Here is a 16,172-nt window from a genome sequence, read left to right as displayed (position 1 = left end):
TAGGCCTACTGTTTATCAATAAGAAGCTGTGCTATTAATGGAATACCGATGAAAGTAACAATCATTTAAATTAATTATTTAAATCTCGTTTCCGACTTCACATTGGACAAAGAAAAAAGTGGTTAGAAGAAGGTTTCTTCCTTACATTCGTCAAAGAAAAGCAATTCAGAATATTATTGTCTAAGAACAGCTTCAGTTCAAATGTCTGATGTGCATGAAATGTCAGGTTTTCTCTGCAACTAGTCTAAAATGTTCTGGTGAAGTGTTGAATTGAATGAACATACGACTGTTAATGCACTGCTTTTCAAATAAATAAGGTGGCAGATGATATGAAAGATTATTTCATTTAAAAAACCTGAAACCACCAATACATTACAATACAATCAAGTATTTAAATAAACAGTTTAATGAGCTATAATTAAAAGGTATATACTGGATCTAAAAAACAACAACAATAATTTCAAAGTTGTTCAGTGTTTTAATCATGAAAGTTCACATTAAATTAGTTACTCAGATTCTGTCATTTATTGTACACATGGTAAGGGAAAAAAAAAAAAAAAATACTCCAAAAAGCTGGAAGAGCGCTTACAGGTGACGATTCTTTGGATCTTTTGTGTATGTAAGAGTGATTATGTACCATGTAGTTCCAGGGCCATTTAGTCTGCTCCTCATGACATTTCACAGTGAAATGAAAAGAATTAGCTGTGAAGAAACTTGTGTACTTTTCCACCCCCAAAGGTGCTGCTGGGTAACACTTAAGATGTTATGACATCAGTTCCAATCTCATACTTTTGAGACTCAAAGCAAACCCAAACATTACAGTGACAAAAGCTTTAAAAAAAAAAAAAAAAAAGCTGAATATTTAGACATTTTGGATGCTTGGATATCCATTTTGGATATAAAACCCAAGTTTCTTCCTATCGCCAACAATTTATGTCAGTTAAATGCACATCTTAAATTTCAGGTTCAAATCCAGCACTTCCAGCAGCTAGCATGGGGAGATGAAAAGAAAGTGGCAGTCTAAAGATCAATTTAAAGCACTGCAACAACCTCTTGGTATTTCAAGATAATCCTAATCTGAGGTTGTAAATTTGTGGGTCAGATCCAGGACATAGGACAGACAGAAGGTATTGACGCCCTCTGCTGGCCAAAACAGTCTGCTGATTATAGCTGGCTTGAAACTTTAATTCTAGAACCAACCAGGTCACTCAGCTAAACACACTACAAACAAACCATGATAAACTCCCACACAAACATTCAATTTAAAAGAAGACAGAAAACTTAATTTAAAATGTAATCATTTATTCCCAAAATCATGGAAAAATACATTTAACAATACATAAAAATAAATAAAATCTGTATTTTTTTCAGAGATTGTTAAGTCTGTTGGTTGGTGGTCAGGGGTTACTGATTTCTAGTGTATTGTGGTAAGGGTTTGGATGGCTACTCCTCCAGCAAGATGTCCACCTCCTCCATGGGCACTCTCAGACGCAACTCCTTCTCAGTCATAAGATCTAAAAACTCTTGCACACGTTCAGGAAACAGCTGCACGGCGTCCATGTACAAGCCCTGCAGACATACACACACACACACACACACACACACACAAACACACACACACTTAAACTGTAACATACACATTGAGAGGCTGAAAATAAACATGTTAAGTGTGGAGACATTGTCACAGTAACACCTGTGTGTGAGTCTAGTGAACCTTACCTTTACCCAGGGCACTTCCTGTAGAGCCTTGTAGAAGATTCCACTGCCACTCTCTGCAGTCCCATCACATACCTGTAGAAAACACACAGGGCATCAGCTGGTTATTGCTGGGTATTTCTAAACATTTCTAAATTGTAGCGTGTTTACAACTTTACCATGAAATTAAGATACATTCTCCACAGCAGAGGACAATGGGCCCCGTGTTCTGTTGCTGTAGCAGTTTCAAACAGACAGCGGATACGGTTGCTAAGACCAATCACTGGCTGGCCGGGGAGAGCTTCTCCAGGATGACGAGACCTTTGGATAAAAAAAGAAAACAGCTTGTGCTAATAAACCAGGGGCCAGTGGTATAATCTGAGCCACTATGTTAAGACTGTTTCTTAAGAGCTAGATTGACCAACAAGCAGTTAGTCAAGGGGTAATCAGTCTTACTTTTTCAAGTTTTTCAAGTAGACCAAACTACCTTTTTTAAGTAACTGATTTAAAAAAGTTAGGACTAGACTTGAAAAAAACAAAAAACAAAACGTTTAAAACTGGTCTAAGCAGTTTATGCAACCGGCCACAGATTGTTATTAATCAGGTAGCTGGCTAACTAACTTGAACTAATTGGCTCTGCGAGAATCTCTACCAACTGCTCCTCCACAATGGCGGTAGGGTGACCTGAATGAGATCACTGACTGTAGGAAAAAATGTAAAAAAGGCTGCTATAGCGGCCCTTGCTGCAACACTCAGAATGCAACACACTTGTGTCACATTTTGAAATCCATTTCGACACATTAGCTACGATGTGTTAAATTGGGCAGTGCCAGAAGTGTTTGTGTTCACGCACTAACAATGCAACACAACACCAAACAAAATCAAAACCAATCCAAACCCAACCAAAATATGAAACGAAAACAAAACTTAAAACGAAATGAAAGGAAAACAAAAATGAAAAGCTCACGAGAACTAATTTTTTCCTCACCTCTGCACAGAGTCCAGAAGCTGTTTGAGTCGTTGTTCTGCAGTGATGGCGAATAGATAAGGCACAACACTGTCAGTTTTCTTTGCCACACTATGGAAAAACCTTCGGGCACGGCCTGCGCTGTGAAAGCGGTTCTCTGTTTGCAGGTAGAGATGCCATAACAAGGCGCTGGAGGGCAGTAAGGAGATGGCATCTGTAAGTGCCAGTCTTAGCCGGGAAAGAGGAAACACATTGGTGTTGGTGTGGTGGCGTAGCAGTGCTGCATGCTGGACAGCAACAGACTCCCAGTCTGCAAAGACCTTGCATCTCCTCAGAGAATCATCTGTCACTTCTGAATTCAAGTTGGTGCGAATCAGTTTTTGGATGGCATGACTGTATACGGCATCAGCTGCATCTATCCCCATTGTCAGGTACTGAAAAAGCCCAAAGCATCCAACCAGGCTGGATGTCCTGCGGAGTTTCTTTGGAGCTCCAGCATCGCTGTCTGTGCTCTGCTCAGGTAAAAAGCTCAACAGGGCCTGCTCATAGGCCTTCCTGGCCTTCAATATGGCCACTGGGTTGATCTGGCCAGAGAAAGGAGTGTAAGCAGCACCCTCGGCTAATTTAGTGAGAATGTAGACAGCTTTGGAGGAAGTGGAGACTGTCCCAGCACTTAAGGCCTGCTCTACCTCTAACTGGGCATAGAGAAGGCAGAGGTTGCAGAGAACAGGGTCATTGAGACCTCTAGATACACCCATGCCCAAGGCAGTGTCAAATACGTTGCGCGCCTCTTCCAGGTTACCCAGAAGCCACTCTAGATAGGCATACTCTCTCCAAAGTGCCAGACTTCCCCTGTTATCGGGCTGTTTTAGCAGCCGTTTCGCTAGTCGTTTACTACGCTTTCCCTGAGACTTCAGTTGCCTTTTATTTCCACTGCGTAAACATCTCAGCACCTACAACAGAAAAGCAATGAAGAAGGTTACAGAATGATGCAAACATGGAATTAAAAAGTACAAATTACGGTGAATTTCACAATAATTGTTTAAAAAAAAAAGTCAAAGCCGTAAAATTACTATTAATATATTTATATTAGGGCTGTCAAAGTTAAAGTGTTAATGCATGTGATTAATTTTTTTCAGTTTAATGTGTTAAAAATATTTAACGCAATTAAATGTGATAACATTTAAACATGCAAAACAAGATAAAACGCAAAAATCTATACTGGCTTGCTGTCTGTGAAGCGGTTCTCTGTGAACAAACACCTGAAATGAACGTACAAAATGCAGCTTCAGACAGAGCGCCAGTGCCGCATCGAGTTCTCTTTCGTGCGGACAAAACGGACAAAAACACAATATTATGTAAAAATTCCCGTTTTGTCGAGTATCCTCGTAAGCACAGTCTTAAATTAGTTAAAAAGTGTTAAATTAATGTAAAGAGTTGTGAGAAAATGGGATCCACATCATCTGTGCCTAGGGTTGGGTATCATTTGAATTTTAACGATTCTGATTCCGCTTATCGATTCCAGTTCTTGTCGATTCCTAATTTTGATTCCAGTAAGGTAAAAAACAAAAACTTAGATCTTAGAAGTCTTATTGCAAAACATTTCATTGTAGCTGAATACCATGAACAAAAATCAACAGGCTAAAGAATACTAACACACAGAACTATTTTCTTTGGTTTGTCAGTCAGGAATAGCGAGTGAATTTTCTCTGTCTTTTGTTGTTTGATTAATGTTATTATAGAGACTAGAGCAGGAATATTTTGCTGCTGTCACTTTAAGAGCTGCATGGATCCAATATACTGTTACACATGCATTTTCTTTGTCAACTGTTTACGTTCACTTAAGAAATAACCATCAGTGTTTGAGGATATTTTGACATATTTTTGTGTGTATTTGTCCGTTCAAGTGCAAAAATACATGGAAGAGAACACGGTTATACAGTATGAGAGGCGGCTTTCTGTGTGCTCGTTTTGGATGGGTGTGAAGCACAGAAAACATCTCCTTGTGCTTGAATGGTTTAAAATCACATTAAAATCACTTTCTAAGCATGCGCTTTGGATCTGTGTGCAGCACAGAAAACAGCGTGCAGGTCTTCTTGCGCTTGAATGGTTTTTAAGTCATATTAAAATGTACACAAAGGAATCGATAAGAGGAATCAAAATGCGCACGTCTTATCGAATCCCCGGTTTTGGGAATTTTGGAACCGGTTTTCGATAACCTACCCTATCTGCGTCAGGTCTTAAAGTGAAAGCAGCCTAATAAACCTGTAACTTTTTTGTGCATTTTAGCAGGTCAGTTAAAATATGAACAGGACTGAGTGGGCCAGTAAAAAAAAAAAAAAAACTTAGCATTGATCCCTGATATATTAAAGGCACAGCTAAATATGACATTTATTGGCACAATAAAGTTCACTTAAATTAAAAGTATATATAATTATATTTTTAAAGCCTATTAAATGTTAAAATTGTTTGCTTTCAATTATACTGTAATGTTGAATGGCAATAATTAATGGCTTTAATTAATAGAGACATCAGTGATACTGGCCTTCATTCACAGTGCTTAGTAAAAAGATGCCATTAAACAAATATTTAAAATATACTGTCTTTATGTTGTTTCTACATTATTTTGGAGATTCAATGTGAAACTATTACAATATATTAAAAACGTTAATGTTAGGTGTGATTAATCACGATTAATTACAGAAAAATGTAAATCAATTGACAGAACTAATTTATATTCATATAATTCAAATGAATCACATGATTATGATAACATATATTATAGTTTTTTTTTAATTGTCATGATTTTTTATAATTATGATAAAAAATAATAAGGATAATAATTATTATGAAAATAATGTTAAAATGTATTGTTTTTTTTATTGATTTTGCATGTAATATGACTGTTAATTCTTTCTGAGATTGTATAATGAGAAATATCTATGAATGCAGAAATTATGGTTTATCATTTTTTTCTTTCTCACACACACAGACCTTGAGTTTCTCGTACTGCAGCCAGCAGAGAGTAATGGCAGCTTGATCCTGTGCAGAAACGAGCGGGAGAGTTTGCTGTAGAACGTTCTGGAGAAACTCCTCCCCTGCCTTACACAGCCCTGCCTGCCTCCTGCCGTCACTCAGAAATGTCATGTGACCCACTGCACAGATCCCAGCCATTGGGAGGTCATAAGAGGTCAGAGGTCGCTCCTGGTCTGGGCCCTCTTCAAGGAAGCCGAGATCATCCAGTAGAATGTTTGAGGAAGAGGTTGTAGAAAACCTCCCTGGAGGTCCAGGCAGACCTAGGAACTGCAGGAATGACAGGATCACCTGCAGCTGGAGATCTGGCCTGTCCACACGAATCAAAGATGAGCCGATATCATCAAACAATACCTGCATGGACAGAGAGAGTTTATGCACAATTAGAACATTCATAACATCTTGCAAATATTTTGGCTAATATTAACTGCATTACACAATAAAAAAATAGTGTTGTTGATCATATAAAAGCCATTTTGCAGAAATTTCCCTCAACAAAAATGCAAAAACATCTGCAGATTTAATATGGACTAACTCATCAGGTTGTCAACAAAAGTCGCACCTGCCTGTCGGGGTCCTCGCAGTCCTCTTCTGATTGGCCCTTGGTTTTATCTGGTCTCCATGGCAACCAGTTGTTTGCCTCACGGGATGTCTCTACATCTAACCAGATCTTCCATTTAGGCCTGGTCTTGTCTTTGATCTCGGAGTCCTCCTGCTCTTCTTCATCTTCATCATCTGCAGGCCATAGAGTTCACTGTAATGTTAGCTCTCAGAATCGATAAAAACACTTTGTCTTGTAATTGTGCATCAATTCTGAAAAAAACTTGTGTTGACAACTATTTATGTTTTTATCTTTATCCCATGATATGACAAGCATTCGCTATTGCTGGCCGTGTAGTCAGAAATACCAAACTTAAAAATGCCTTTGAACCAAATGCTGAACCAGCAGCTACATTATATAGTACACTGGCAATTATCTCCATCTGTGTGTGTGTGTGTGTGTGTGTACTGTGTTTGGTTAGAACACCTGGCTCAGGTGGAATCACCCATCCTCCTCTCTCCTGCTGAAGCATCCAAGCATTCCATCCCCGAGCCCCCCGCTCCCCTATCCTGGGCTCTCCACTGTCCCAAAATGGCTCAAAAAATTCCACCTGGACACACAAAGAAATAGAAAAGATTTTAAATGTCCTAAAAAAAAACACAAGTAGAACAACAAATAAAAGCTAACAATCCATCAAATTTCCATTCATTCATGATTTTTTTTAAACTGTTTTTATATAATTTATACTCTTTCTTTATGAAATATTTAGATCTAAGCATATATAGAAAATCTAAATTTGCCATAATAGGGTTCATGCCTATTTCAGTCTTGGGTTTTAAAATACTGACATTTCCTGGTTTTCACTGAGCAATCCATTTGTAGAATCACTAACAGTACGACTCTCATTCACATAAAGGTGTCGTTAAGTGTGTACTCAGCTGAATGGTGAAGTCTCATTTAATTTGCAGTTATCACACTATCCCCCGGTTTCACAGACAAGGCTTAAAGGGTTAGTTCACCCAAAAATGAAATGTGTCATTAATTACTCACCCTCATATCGTTCCAAACCCCTAAGACCTTCGTTCATCTTCGGATATTAAGATATTGCTGCCTATGGGTGGTTCAGAAATTTCATCAAAAATATCTTAATTTGTGTTCCAAAGATGAACGAAGTTCTTACGGGTTTGGAATGACATGAGGGTGTGCAATTAATGACAGAATTCTCATTTTAGGGTGAACTAACCCTTTAAGCTAGTCCCAGACTAAAAGGAATGTTTGAGCTGTTTTAACTGAAAGCAACTTACACTGACATATCTTAAAATATGTCAGTGCCATTGTTTTGTCTCAAGATGCACACCAGTAACGTATTTTTAAAGGCATGTTTATAATAGCTACTTAAATGTCCTGATTAAACTAAGGCCTAATACTGACTTAATCTAAGCTGTCTGTGAAACCAGGCCTAAGTGCCAAAACTACCTCATACTGCAGTACCAAACTCAACCAGCACCAAGAACTTGCTCAGCCAATCAGAGAAAGACACCAGGAGTGGTAAGCCAATCGCAGGATGACAGGATGATTAATGCAACAGTGATGTGCATGTCACTAATTGATATCTCCTAAAATTTAAGGATAAGAAATGCAAAGAAACAAAAGGTTCAGTTATTTACCATGAGTAAGAATGTCAGGTGGGTATAATTTGAGCAATCAATCACAGACTGAAATGCATATCACGTTTTTAATAAATCACCAACAATCAGCTTCTGAGCCTATCAAGTTCATGTTGAAAGTGTCTTGGACAGGGCGTGATCTGACTTTCTAGGACTCTTTAGGTCTTGCTCAGCAGAATGTGTATGTGGCTGTAGACAGGAAAGATATTTCTGCTGTTAAAGAAAAAGTTTGTTTTAAAAAGCAACAGTGCATGTGAATATGCCTCTTCAGCAAATCCTTTGACCGAAACGAAGAGGCCAGAATAACCACAGTTTCACATTAACACCTCTTCCTGTATAGTATATATACAAGATAGTATATATAGTTATGCCTCTGTTGTATATACTTTTAAATAGTTAAATATTCAATTTCTTAAATGGACTACAGAGTTACAGTTTCACTGCACAGTAAAAGTGGTTACATATTTTGAGTTGGTGGGTTGCCTGAAAAATTACTTGACTATTCTGTTTTAAGGAAGACCAGTATAACTCCATTGGTTTCGGGCTCAACCTGACCCCAACAGGACACGTTTCGTAGGGGGTGCTGACATAAGATGCGTTCATAAACAATGAGACAGAGCGCAATCGATTGAAACAGAATGCCAAAGACGTTCATCTTAAGTTGTATGGCTGTAGCGACAGTGCCTCAAAGGAAATTAATTAAAGGATGCAACTTTTACAACAGGGTTTTAATGCTTTTGGATTTGTTTGTATACCTGCTGTCTAGTGGGCAGATCTTTCACACTGTCTGGCTTGAAGAAAGTGAAGTCCAGCAGGGCTTGGAAGAGACACACAGCTTTCTCTGTGTGACCTGCTTGCCGCAGAAAATGGCACTGCTGTAGGAAGATATCTGCCAGAAAAGAGAGAATACTTTGTTTCACTTGAATTCTGATCATGGATATTAAATATATACCTGAAATAACAACACTGAAATACTTAATACTGCACTGCCACTTCTGAACACAAGAGGGAAGCACAATCACAGCGCTGTTACCTTTAGAGGAATAATTTACCCAAACATAATTTACCCACCCTAATGCTCTTCCAAACATGTATGATTTTTTTTTTTTTTTACCAAGAAACTTAGAAAGGATTTCTAATTTCAGAACCTCAGATGTGCTCTTAGTATTCAACATTGGGCCCTCACATTACAATAACAATGTCAGACCTTTATCTGTATTGCACTATAGACATTAGACCTCATAATCAGTCAGGTGGTCCAATCTGTGTAAAATTAATTGCATAGTATGAGTGTAAATTTCAGCTCAGCAAACGTGGGCCCTGGGAGTGCTGATCCAGATAAAGGCTGCACATTGACCCGACCTATCGAGGTAATTGTTTAATTAGGCTAATTGAGAATCCAGTGATAGAGAGCACAGAACAGCAAGGGGTCTGGCTCAAAATCTGATCATCCATCCATCCATCCGTCCACACACACACAGTCACATTGATTTTAATGGCTGTTAATTTCGGCGAATCCCAGTGCGGGGAAACCCAGGACAGTGATGTTTGTGTTATGACTCACTGTCTGTCTCTCTCTAAACAGACCCACACAATACACCCTCTAAACTAGCTGACAAACAACATGTCAATCCACATCAAAAACACAACATCATCACCTTTTACTGTTGCCCGCCAGTCAATCCCTGCCACACACACACACCAAAATGTACACTTGCACAAATTGTACATGAGCTGCTTAACTTTACAAATTTTTATGCATATAATCAAAACAAGTTTACAGTTTCCACCCAACTGCTGTCACAGCAACATGAAACATGAAACGAAAAAACAACACCACCACGGATGCAAAAAGAAATAAAACCCAAACTATGACAATGCAAAAATGATCTGAGGACACTAAGGAGACATTAGGAAGACCGTGGTGGAAAATCTGGACAGTCCAAAAATAATACATTTGGCAAGTACCTACAATTGACAAGTAAAAAATATCACTGTACCCAAGAGGCCTTCCTGTGTGCCTGGAAGTGGAGGGTGAGACACCATACTGCCATCCTGGACTGCACTGAGCGTGCTCAGACATTTTCCGAATACGCCGTTGACCTTTGACACTGAGAAAGTGCTGAAATGACTCTGTGTGAAGAGGAGGTACTTCCTCCATAAAGGGGCACTGTTTGGATGGACAAACACTAGTTTCTTCCACTCTTTCTGCAGGACGGCAGGCTCCCATAGTTGCTTGCACAAGCAGAGTTTCTCCAGTTTCAGGTCCACGTTGGCAGGGTTACTTTCCACCGCCTTGTCCACTATGGACAGCTTCTTCTCCAGCACAGCACGAAGAGACATCTTTCTCATGTCACAGTCGCCGTCACTGTCAGCGGAGAAAGACCCAGAACCGAAGGCCAGCTCATCCTGATCAGAGACAAAAAGAGAGACTTGTAAGATAGGTATAAAGGAAACTATTAAAGTGGTCCATTTCATCTCTGGAGGCCTACCTGGAAGTGTACGAAGTCCAGCCACATCTGGATGTCTGTAGGATTCTCCCGTAGCTTCCTGTTAAACTCCTCCACCCGTGCGCTCAGAAGGGTGCTGCTGCTTCCTTGAACCTTAACGCCCTGCTGATCTCCCTTAACCTCCGGTTGACCCTTGCCCTCCGGTTGACCCTTGCCCTCCAACCACAGAGAGGTTCCAGGGTCATAGATGCCGAGCGGATTGACCCATGATACAGGTGCCTGGGTGGAAGAGCCCTGCTCTTCAGTGCAGGCTGGGAGCTTGATGTAGGAATCAGAGGTGGCGGCACTGCCCTCAGTGAGTCTGGGCAAAGCCGGCAGACTATCTGACCGGAGCCGCTGAAGGGTGGAAGGACAGAAATAGCGCTCAGGTTTCTTGACCACCCGCTTCTTTTCTGGGCCTCTGTCGGCCCAGTTTACATCCTGCATCCTAAAGTCCAAACCTAGGCATGAGTCTCCCTTCCTCTTATACCTGAAAAGCAGAAGTTAACATAAGAAAAGCGACAAGTTTGAATTAAATTGGTGGAGAACCTCTATGCTCTCCCCCCCAAAATCAGTGCTGAAAACATGAAGAAAGATTTCGATTCCATCTGGGCCTGCTGACAGATGAAGGACAAAGCAAAAACAGGAGTTGGCAGGTGACTGAGGGAGTATAAGATAACTTGAGAATGTGAAGGAAAGAGATCGAAGACGAGGGATATCCTCTTCGAAGCAGCACTTGACCTTCTCAAGAAAAGAGTGCTGGGGTGCACCTCGGTAAAACATCTCTTTGTGCATGATACCGATCAGCTTTAGAGCAGTGTGTATGGGGGCATCTGTATGAGAGGGGGGTGTCGGGAGAGAGGGCGGTGAGAGAGAATGCGAGTATTGATTGTAGTCTCTTAAGTTACAGATGGCAGCTTTGACACCAGATTAAAGCTGATAGAAGCTGGAGAACTGCCAGGCGTGAGATTTGTTGCCTCTGAGCAGCTAATAAACCCTGCACTAAAGCCAGCAGTGCCAGAACACTGGAGTAAATAATATCCAGAATGACACTTACGAAGAGCAGGGGCGCCAAACTTTAACTACAGCTGCAGTGAGTGCATTTACATTGATAACTATCAAAACCTATAAAAAAATAGCTCATAAAAAAAAAAATGCAAGAAAATGGCATTTAACTTCTTAATCTATCTTGCTTATTGTGCAATAATTCAAGATGCACAACATTACTGATGTGCATCTTGAGACAAAACAATGGCAGTGACATATTTTGCCCCTTTTTACAAAATAAAAAATAAGTCTCTGATGTCCCCACATATCTTTTTTAATAGCATGTTAAAATTGCCACTTTTAGGGTGTGAGCAAAAACTGTTTATGTGTTAAATGCAAATGAGCTAGTGCTCCCAGCACCCTTTCAAGAAGAGGGCGGGGCTTCAAGAGCTCAAGCTCCGGCATACCGGCAACAATAAAACAGGACAATCTCATGCACTGAAAATGTCAGAAACTGTCAGTAGCAGTGTTCAGCCTTATATGTTTGAACCAGAGCTTGCACATGAAGCGTTGGCATTGACCCATCTTTCAGAATATTTTTTTTGTTTTTTTTTAAACCAGCATTGAAAAGACCCTCGTTTGTGAAGCAGTCTGGCGCAAAATGATTGCTGCAAATGTATAAGACTTTACAGATTTTGTTCGGGACATTTCATTCGAAAATGAAATTGAACCACAATGTCCTCAGTGATTCAGATGGCGGGTCTATGGAGACTCTTATGTAAGCATTGGTACATCCCAAAACATACTCTTGTAATGCCTCTTTGGCCCAGACATTATGGGAATTATAAAAAAAATGAGTGAGTGGATTTTTTACCATTATAGGCTGGTTGTTCTCACACACATCGGTGTCCAAACACTTTATAAAAGTGAATTTTGCCTAATAGGTTCCCTTTAAGATATGCCAGTGCAAGTTGCTTTCAGTTAAAACAACTCAAACATTTTAGTCTGTGACTAGCTTAAGCCTTGTCTGTGAAACCAGGGGCATATGTTTATTGCCTCTTTAAGATTAATCACTTGTTGAATTCCTTAATTGTAAATCGCTTTTGATAAAAGAGTCAACTAAATGAATAAATGTAAAATGTAAAAAATCTAGGTTTTACTCAAGCCATTAAAAAAAACTGTTAAAGATGTTTACATAACCTCACACATAGCAAGTTATTAAGCATAATTGGTGTAAGATGTGAATGTAAACACACTCCATGTACTCAAACTTTGATCTTAATTACAAAATAATTGTACAAAAAAATACACAATTCAATTTATCAGATATTCGCAGGAAAAACCCTTTTGCATGCCATGCAAAAACTTGAAACTAGATATTTTTTTCTGCAAATATCACATTTCAAAAATGTAGACAGAAATGATCTACAGAACAAAGTTGAATTTTTGTTTAAAGTTTGTTAATTGGTGAATTCATTGCAGAAAATTGCAGAGAAAAAAAAAGAATAATCCATAATTATAGTGCATTCTTTTTATAGTGCTTCCCTGGATTATGGAGAGTTTGGCACCTGCTGCTGCTGCCAAACAGAAAGAATGAAAGAGGAGAGCATCTGTGTGTGAGACAGACAGACACACAGAGATGGTGAGTAAGGTTACCTGGCTATGTCTCCTCTATAAAGGGATTTGTATTCCCAGTTGGCACGGTCAGCTCTCCTGTCGATACAGAAGGGGGAGTCAGTGGGGGTCTGGAGGTCATCCAGCCACATAAAGGTCTCGCTCACCCGAACCTGAGCTTCCTCTCTGCAGCCAAGAGGATGAAAGACAAGGACATTAAAAAAAAAAAACACACACACACAAATAATTACAAATTCAGGGTTAAAAGTGTCTTGAATAGACTGTCTAGAAATGTGGTTGAAGTTTTGTATATTGCAAAGTTCTAAAACAATGCAAACAGAACAACCTTTGAAGGGAATTCACTAATATTTTGCACAAAAAGACACACATCCTGCTTCTGTTGTCTAGAAAAGAGCTGCATATTCATTCTGCTAAACGTCTACTTTAATGTTTAATGTAAGAAAGTAAGGTGAGTACATGACAGAATTTGGCTCAGGATTTTTCTATGAACACACCTGTCAGCATTGTCCTTTTTTAGCAGGTCGCTGGGGTAAATGGTGTCGGATTCAGAACCACTGCTCTCAGAATTATCTCTGCTCCTCTTCTTGTGTTTTTTCTTCTTCTTTTTCTTCCTCTTCTTCGATCTGCCATGGCTATCTTCTCTCTCTTTCCGCTTCTGCTCACTGAATAGACATAAAAAAAGAAAGTTATCCTCTCTGATAAACAGACATTTTTAACAAGTTAATACAATAGTGTGTTTAAATGTGTGTATGTGTACATTTTAAGCCTGGTCTATAACAGGCATATAGTACTGTACATACATACATGGTTATGAAGCTTAAATAGCCATTAAAAGAAACATTATATATGTACAGATTACTATACATGTGCATGACATTTTAATGTGGGAAGGACAATGAAATATTTAGCTAAGCTTCAGCTTTGGTTGAAGTTAAATTAAAACTGTATTTTTGTTGAATGCATATTTTATTTTAACAAGATTTACTTTGAAATCAAATAAACTGACATATCCCCTTTTGTAATCTATTATGAGGGTTCTTTAAATCACACATTAAGTCCCACACTGGTGATAAAGTGAATTTATTGAGTCAATAACTGCACTGCGCAAGGATCAGATGACCTTGTGGCTGCTAGTTCCTCTGCTTGCACTCTGTCTGTGGCACGCTGGTGAGTCTTCAAAGCATCTTCTCTGTTGAAGCTCTGATTACTCAGCCATTCCAGATCTGCTGGAGCTGAGAAAACAAACAAGTCAAACCAAATTAGTTCTGCCGGCCTCTTAAGAACTGAATAAATCAGTCAATCATGACAGACAGCCTGTCCAAATGAAGCGAAACCTCAGAGGAGTGCATCTGATGTGATTCACACACACACAAAACTGTCAGTTAAAGAGAGTTGATTCCCTTAAGCAGTGAGAAGGACAGAAGCAAGATGCTATCTGTTACTCTGCGGACAACCTGGGAAAGAGCCAGATGCATTGCTGACCTGGACGATATTCTGCACAAATCCCCCACGGCAGCAAAGGTGATCTGCATGCAAGAGCAGTTTGTTCTTTTCTACTGTACTCAATGTGAGAATGGTCCTTTCCCAATAATTTGATATTGATTAGTTGGGATGTGCATCTTCATCTAGCTAACTACCACTCATACGGAATGGCTGACTGATTACATTGTGTTAATCTATAGCCAAATCCATAAGGTCCAGTTTTTAGCATACAAGATCATTTGTTTGTGCAGAATATGTGCTATATCTAGCGGTGCTTGCTTGTAAACATCACTCAAACTATTGCTCACTTTGAACAAACCCTATGCATTAAACTTTGCCGTGTAACTTGTCCAGAATGTTTGTGTATGGATATGAATGACACATTAATCATGCGACTTCTTAATAACAGGTGTGTTTTTGCCTGGAAATCGATAAAACGTGAAATATCCCATACACTTACATTGGTATAATGTACCCTGGCTGCCTGGCCAAATCCAGGCACACGAATATCACTGAGACATGAAGGCTCTTTTGCACAGGCAAAATTGTTTTCAGAAAAAGTAAAAACTTAGTTTACTTATTAACTAAAATTAATTAGTAGACAGTTTTATTCTTAAAATGATGCATGTTTTTATGCTTGAAATGATTTACATTTTATAATAATCTAAGTGACACCGTATTGAGGAGTAAAGATGCTTCATAAAGGATTCAGTTCAATGCAGTATCCCAAAAGATTCACCACAAATCACTGATCTAGAGGTAACAATACTACTACTACTACTACTACAGATGATTCTATAATTAAAATCGAATATAAAGGCTACTAAATATTATTACTGTTGACCAATTGCAATGCAGTTGCATACTGTTAATCGAGCAGTAAATCAAGCAGCAGTTGTAGAATAATCAGCACAAATGTTAGGATTCGTTTACAGGTTATCTTTCAGTAATGCACCATCAAGTGCACCTGACCTACTCTTGTATGAAGACTTGAAGCAGGTCAGAGAGCTTACCTCTATCCTCAACAGAGCTGTTAATGCCTGACAGTCCAGCGCAGGACGGAAACAGAGCCATGTTGCTTCACCCAGTTCAAAACAGACGCGCGCCGATTGCGTCATCCGTCTGCGACCTAGCAGAACGCATGCAGTGATGAGAAGTCCGACTCATTTATGCGAATCGGTTCTTTCGAACAATACAAATTATTCAGCAATTATTTTATGTCATGACATTATTACAATATACTTGCAGCCTTGATTCAGCACATTTAGAGTAACAAAAAAAAGTATATATATATATATTACAATGAATCAATTTACAAACAATACTAAAGTTAATATTTTTTGCATGTTTTAATAAAATGCTATCCATAAATGCAAAATGCCAACTCTATTTCTTGCGCGTGTTGGTAAAAATGTCACACAATGTCATATTTCACATTTCAAGTCATATTAAGTCGTAAGCATATTTCCAGTTTGATTAATTAAACTAAGTAAACTCCGCCTTGTCAGTTAAAATCACCCAAATCCAATAATCTTAATATCATTCATCACATTCATCCAAATTACGAATCGGGTTCGAAAGACACGGTTCTGGGTTCAATTAATCAGTGAGAAAAAAAAATCTGGTCACTTTAAGATTTCTGATAATGAATTTTTGGGGGAAATGTTTTCCATGGC

At 39.0% G+C, this 16,172-nt stretch overlaps 1 protein-coding gene across 1 annotated transcript; it reads right to left on the bottom strand.

Moving 5' to 3' along the window:
* Positions 1-1,285: 1,285 nt before the first annotated feature.
* Positions 1,286-15,630, bottom strand: nrde2 (NRDE-2, necessary for RNA interference, domain containing). The gene is made up of 14 exons (XM_084096552.1): positions 15,510-15,630; positions 14,135-14,246; positions 13,509-13,676; positions 13,036-13,179; positions 10,396-10,882; positions 9,904-10,312; positions 8,659-8,792; positions 6,723-6,846; positions 6,258-6,430; positions 5,657-6,049; positions 2,684-3,615; positions 1,875-2,016; positions 1,720-1,791; positions 1,286-1,569 (listed from the first exon to the last, which is right to left on the bottom strand). Exons 1-14 carry the CDS (start codon positions 15,568-15,570, stop codon positions 1,444-1,446), a joined length of 3,477 nt encoding a protein of 1,158 aa, XP_083952678.1. The 5' UTR covers positions 15,571-15,630; the 3' UTR covers positions 1,286-1,443.
* Between the last annotated feature and the right edge of the window lie 542 nt (positions 15,631-16,172).

The sequence above is a fragment of the Abramis brama genome (genome assembly GCF_963993115.1).
Source record: "Abramis brama genome assembly, chromosome: 21".
In the NCBI taxonomy this organism is placed as follows: domain Eukaryota; kingdom Metazoa; phylum Chordata; class Actinopteri; order Cypriniformes; family Leuciscidae; genus Abramis; species Abramis brama.
The sequence above is the reverse complement of the archived record's forward strand: the minus strand, read 5'-3'. Positions and strand labels throughout refer to the sequence as shown.

What these genes read in the sequence shown, in the direction of transcription:
- nrde2 (XM_084096552.1), bottom strand. Translation starts at nt 15,570, where the DNA reads ATGGCTCTGTTTCCGTCCTGCGCTGGACTGTCAGGCATTAACAGCTCT. An exon ending in CAGCTCTGTTGAGGATAGAG is followed by an intron (nt 14,247 to 15,509) that starts GTAAGCTCTCTG and finishes TTGTTTTCTCAG; the next exon opens with CTCCAGCAGATCTGGAATGG. An exon ending in AGGAAGTGCCCTGGGTAAAG is followed by an intron (nt 1,570 to 1,719) that starts GTAAGGTTCACT and finishes GTATGTCTGCAG; the next exon opens with GGCTTGTACATGGACGCCGT.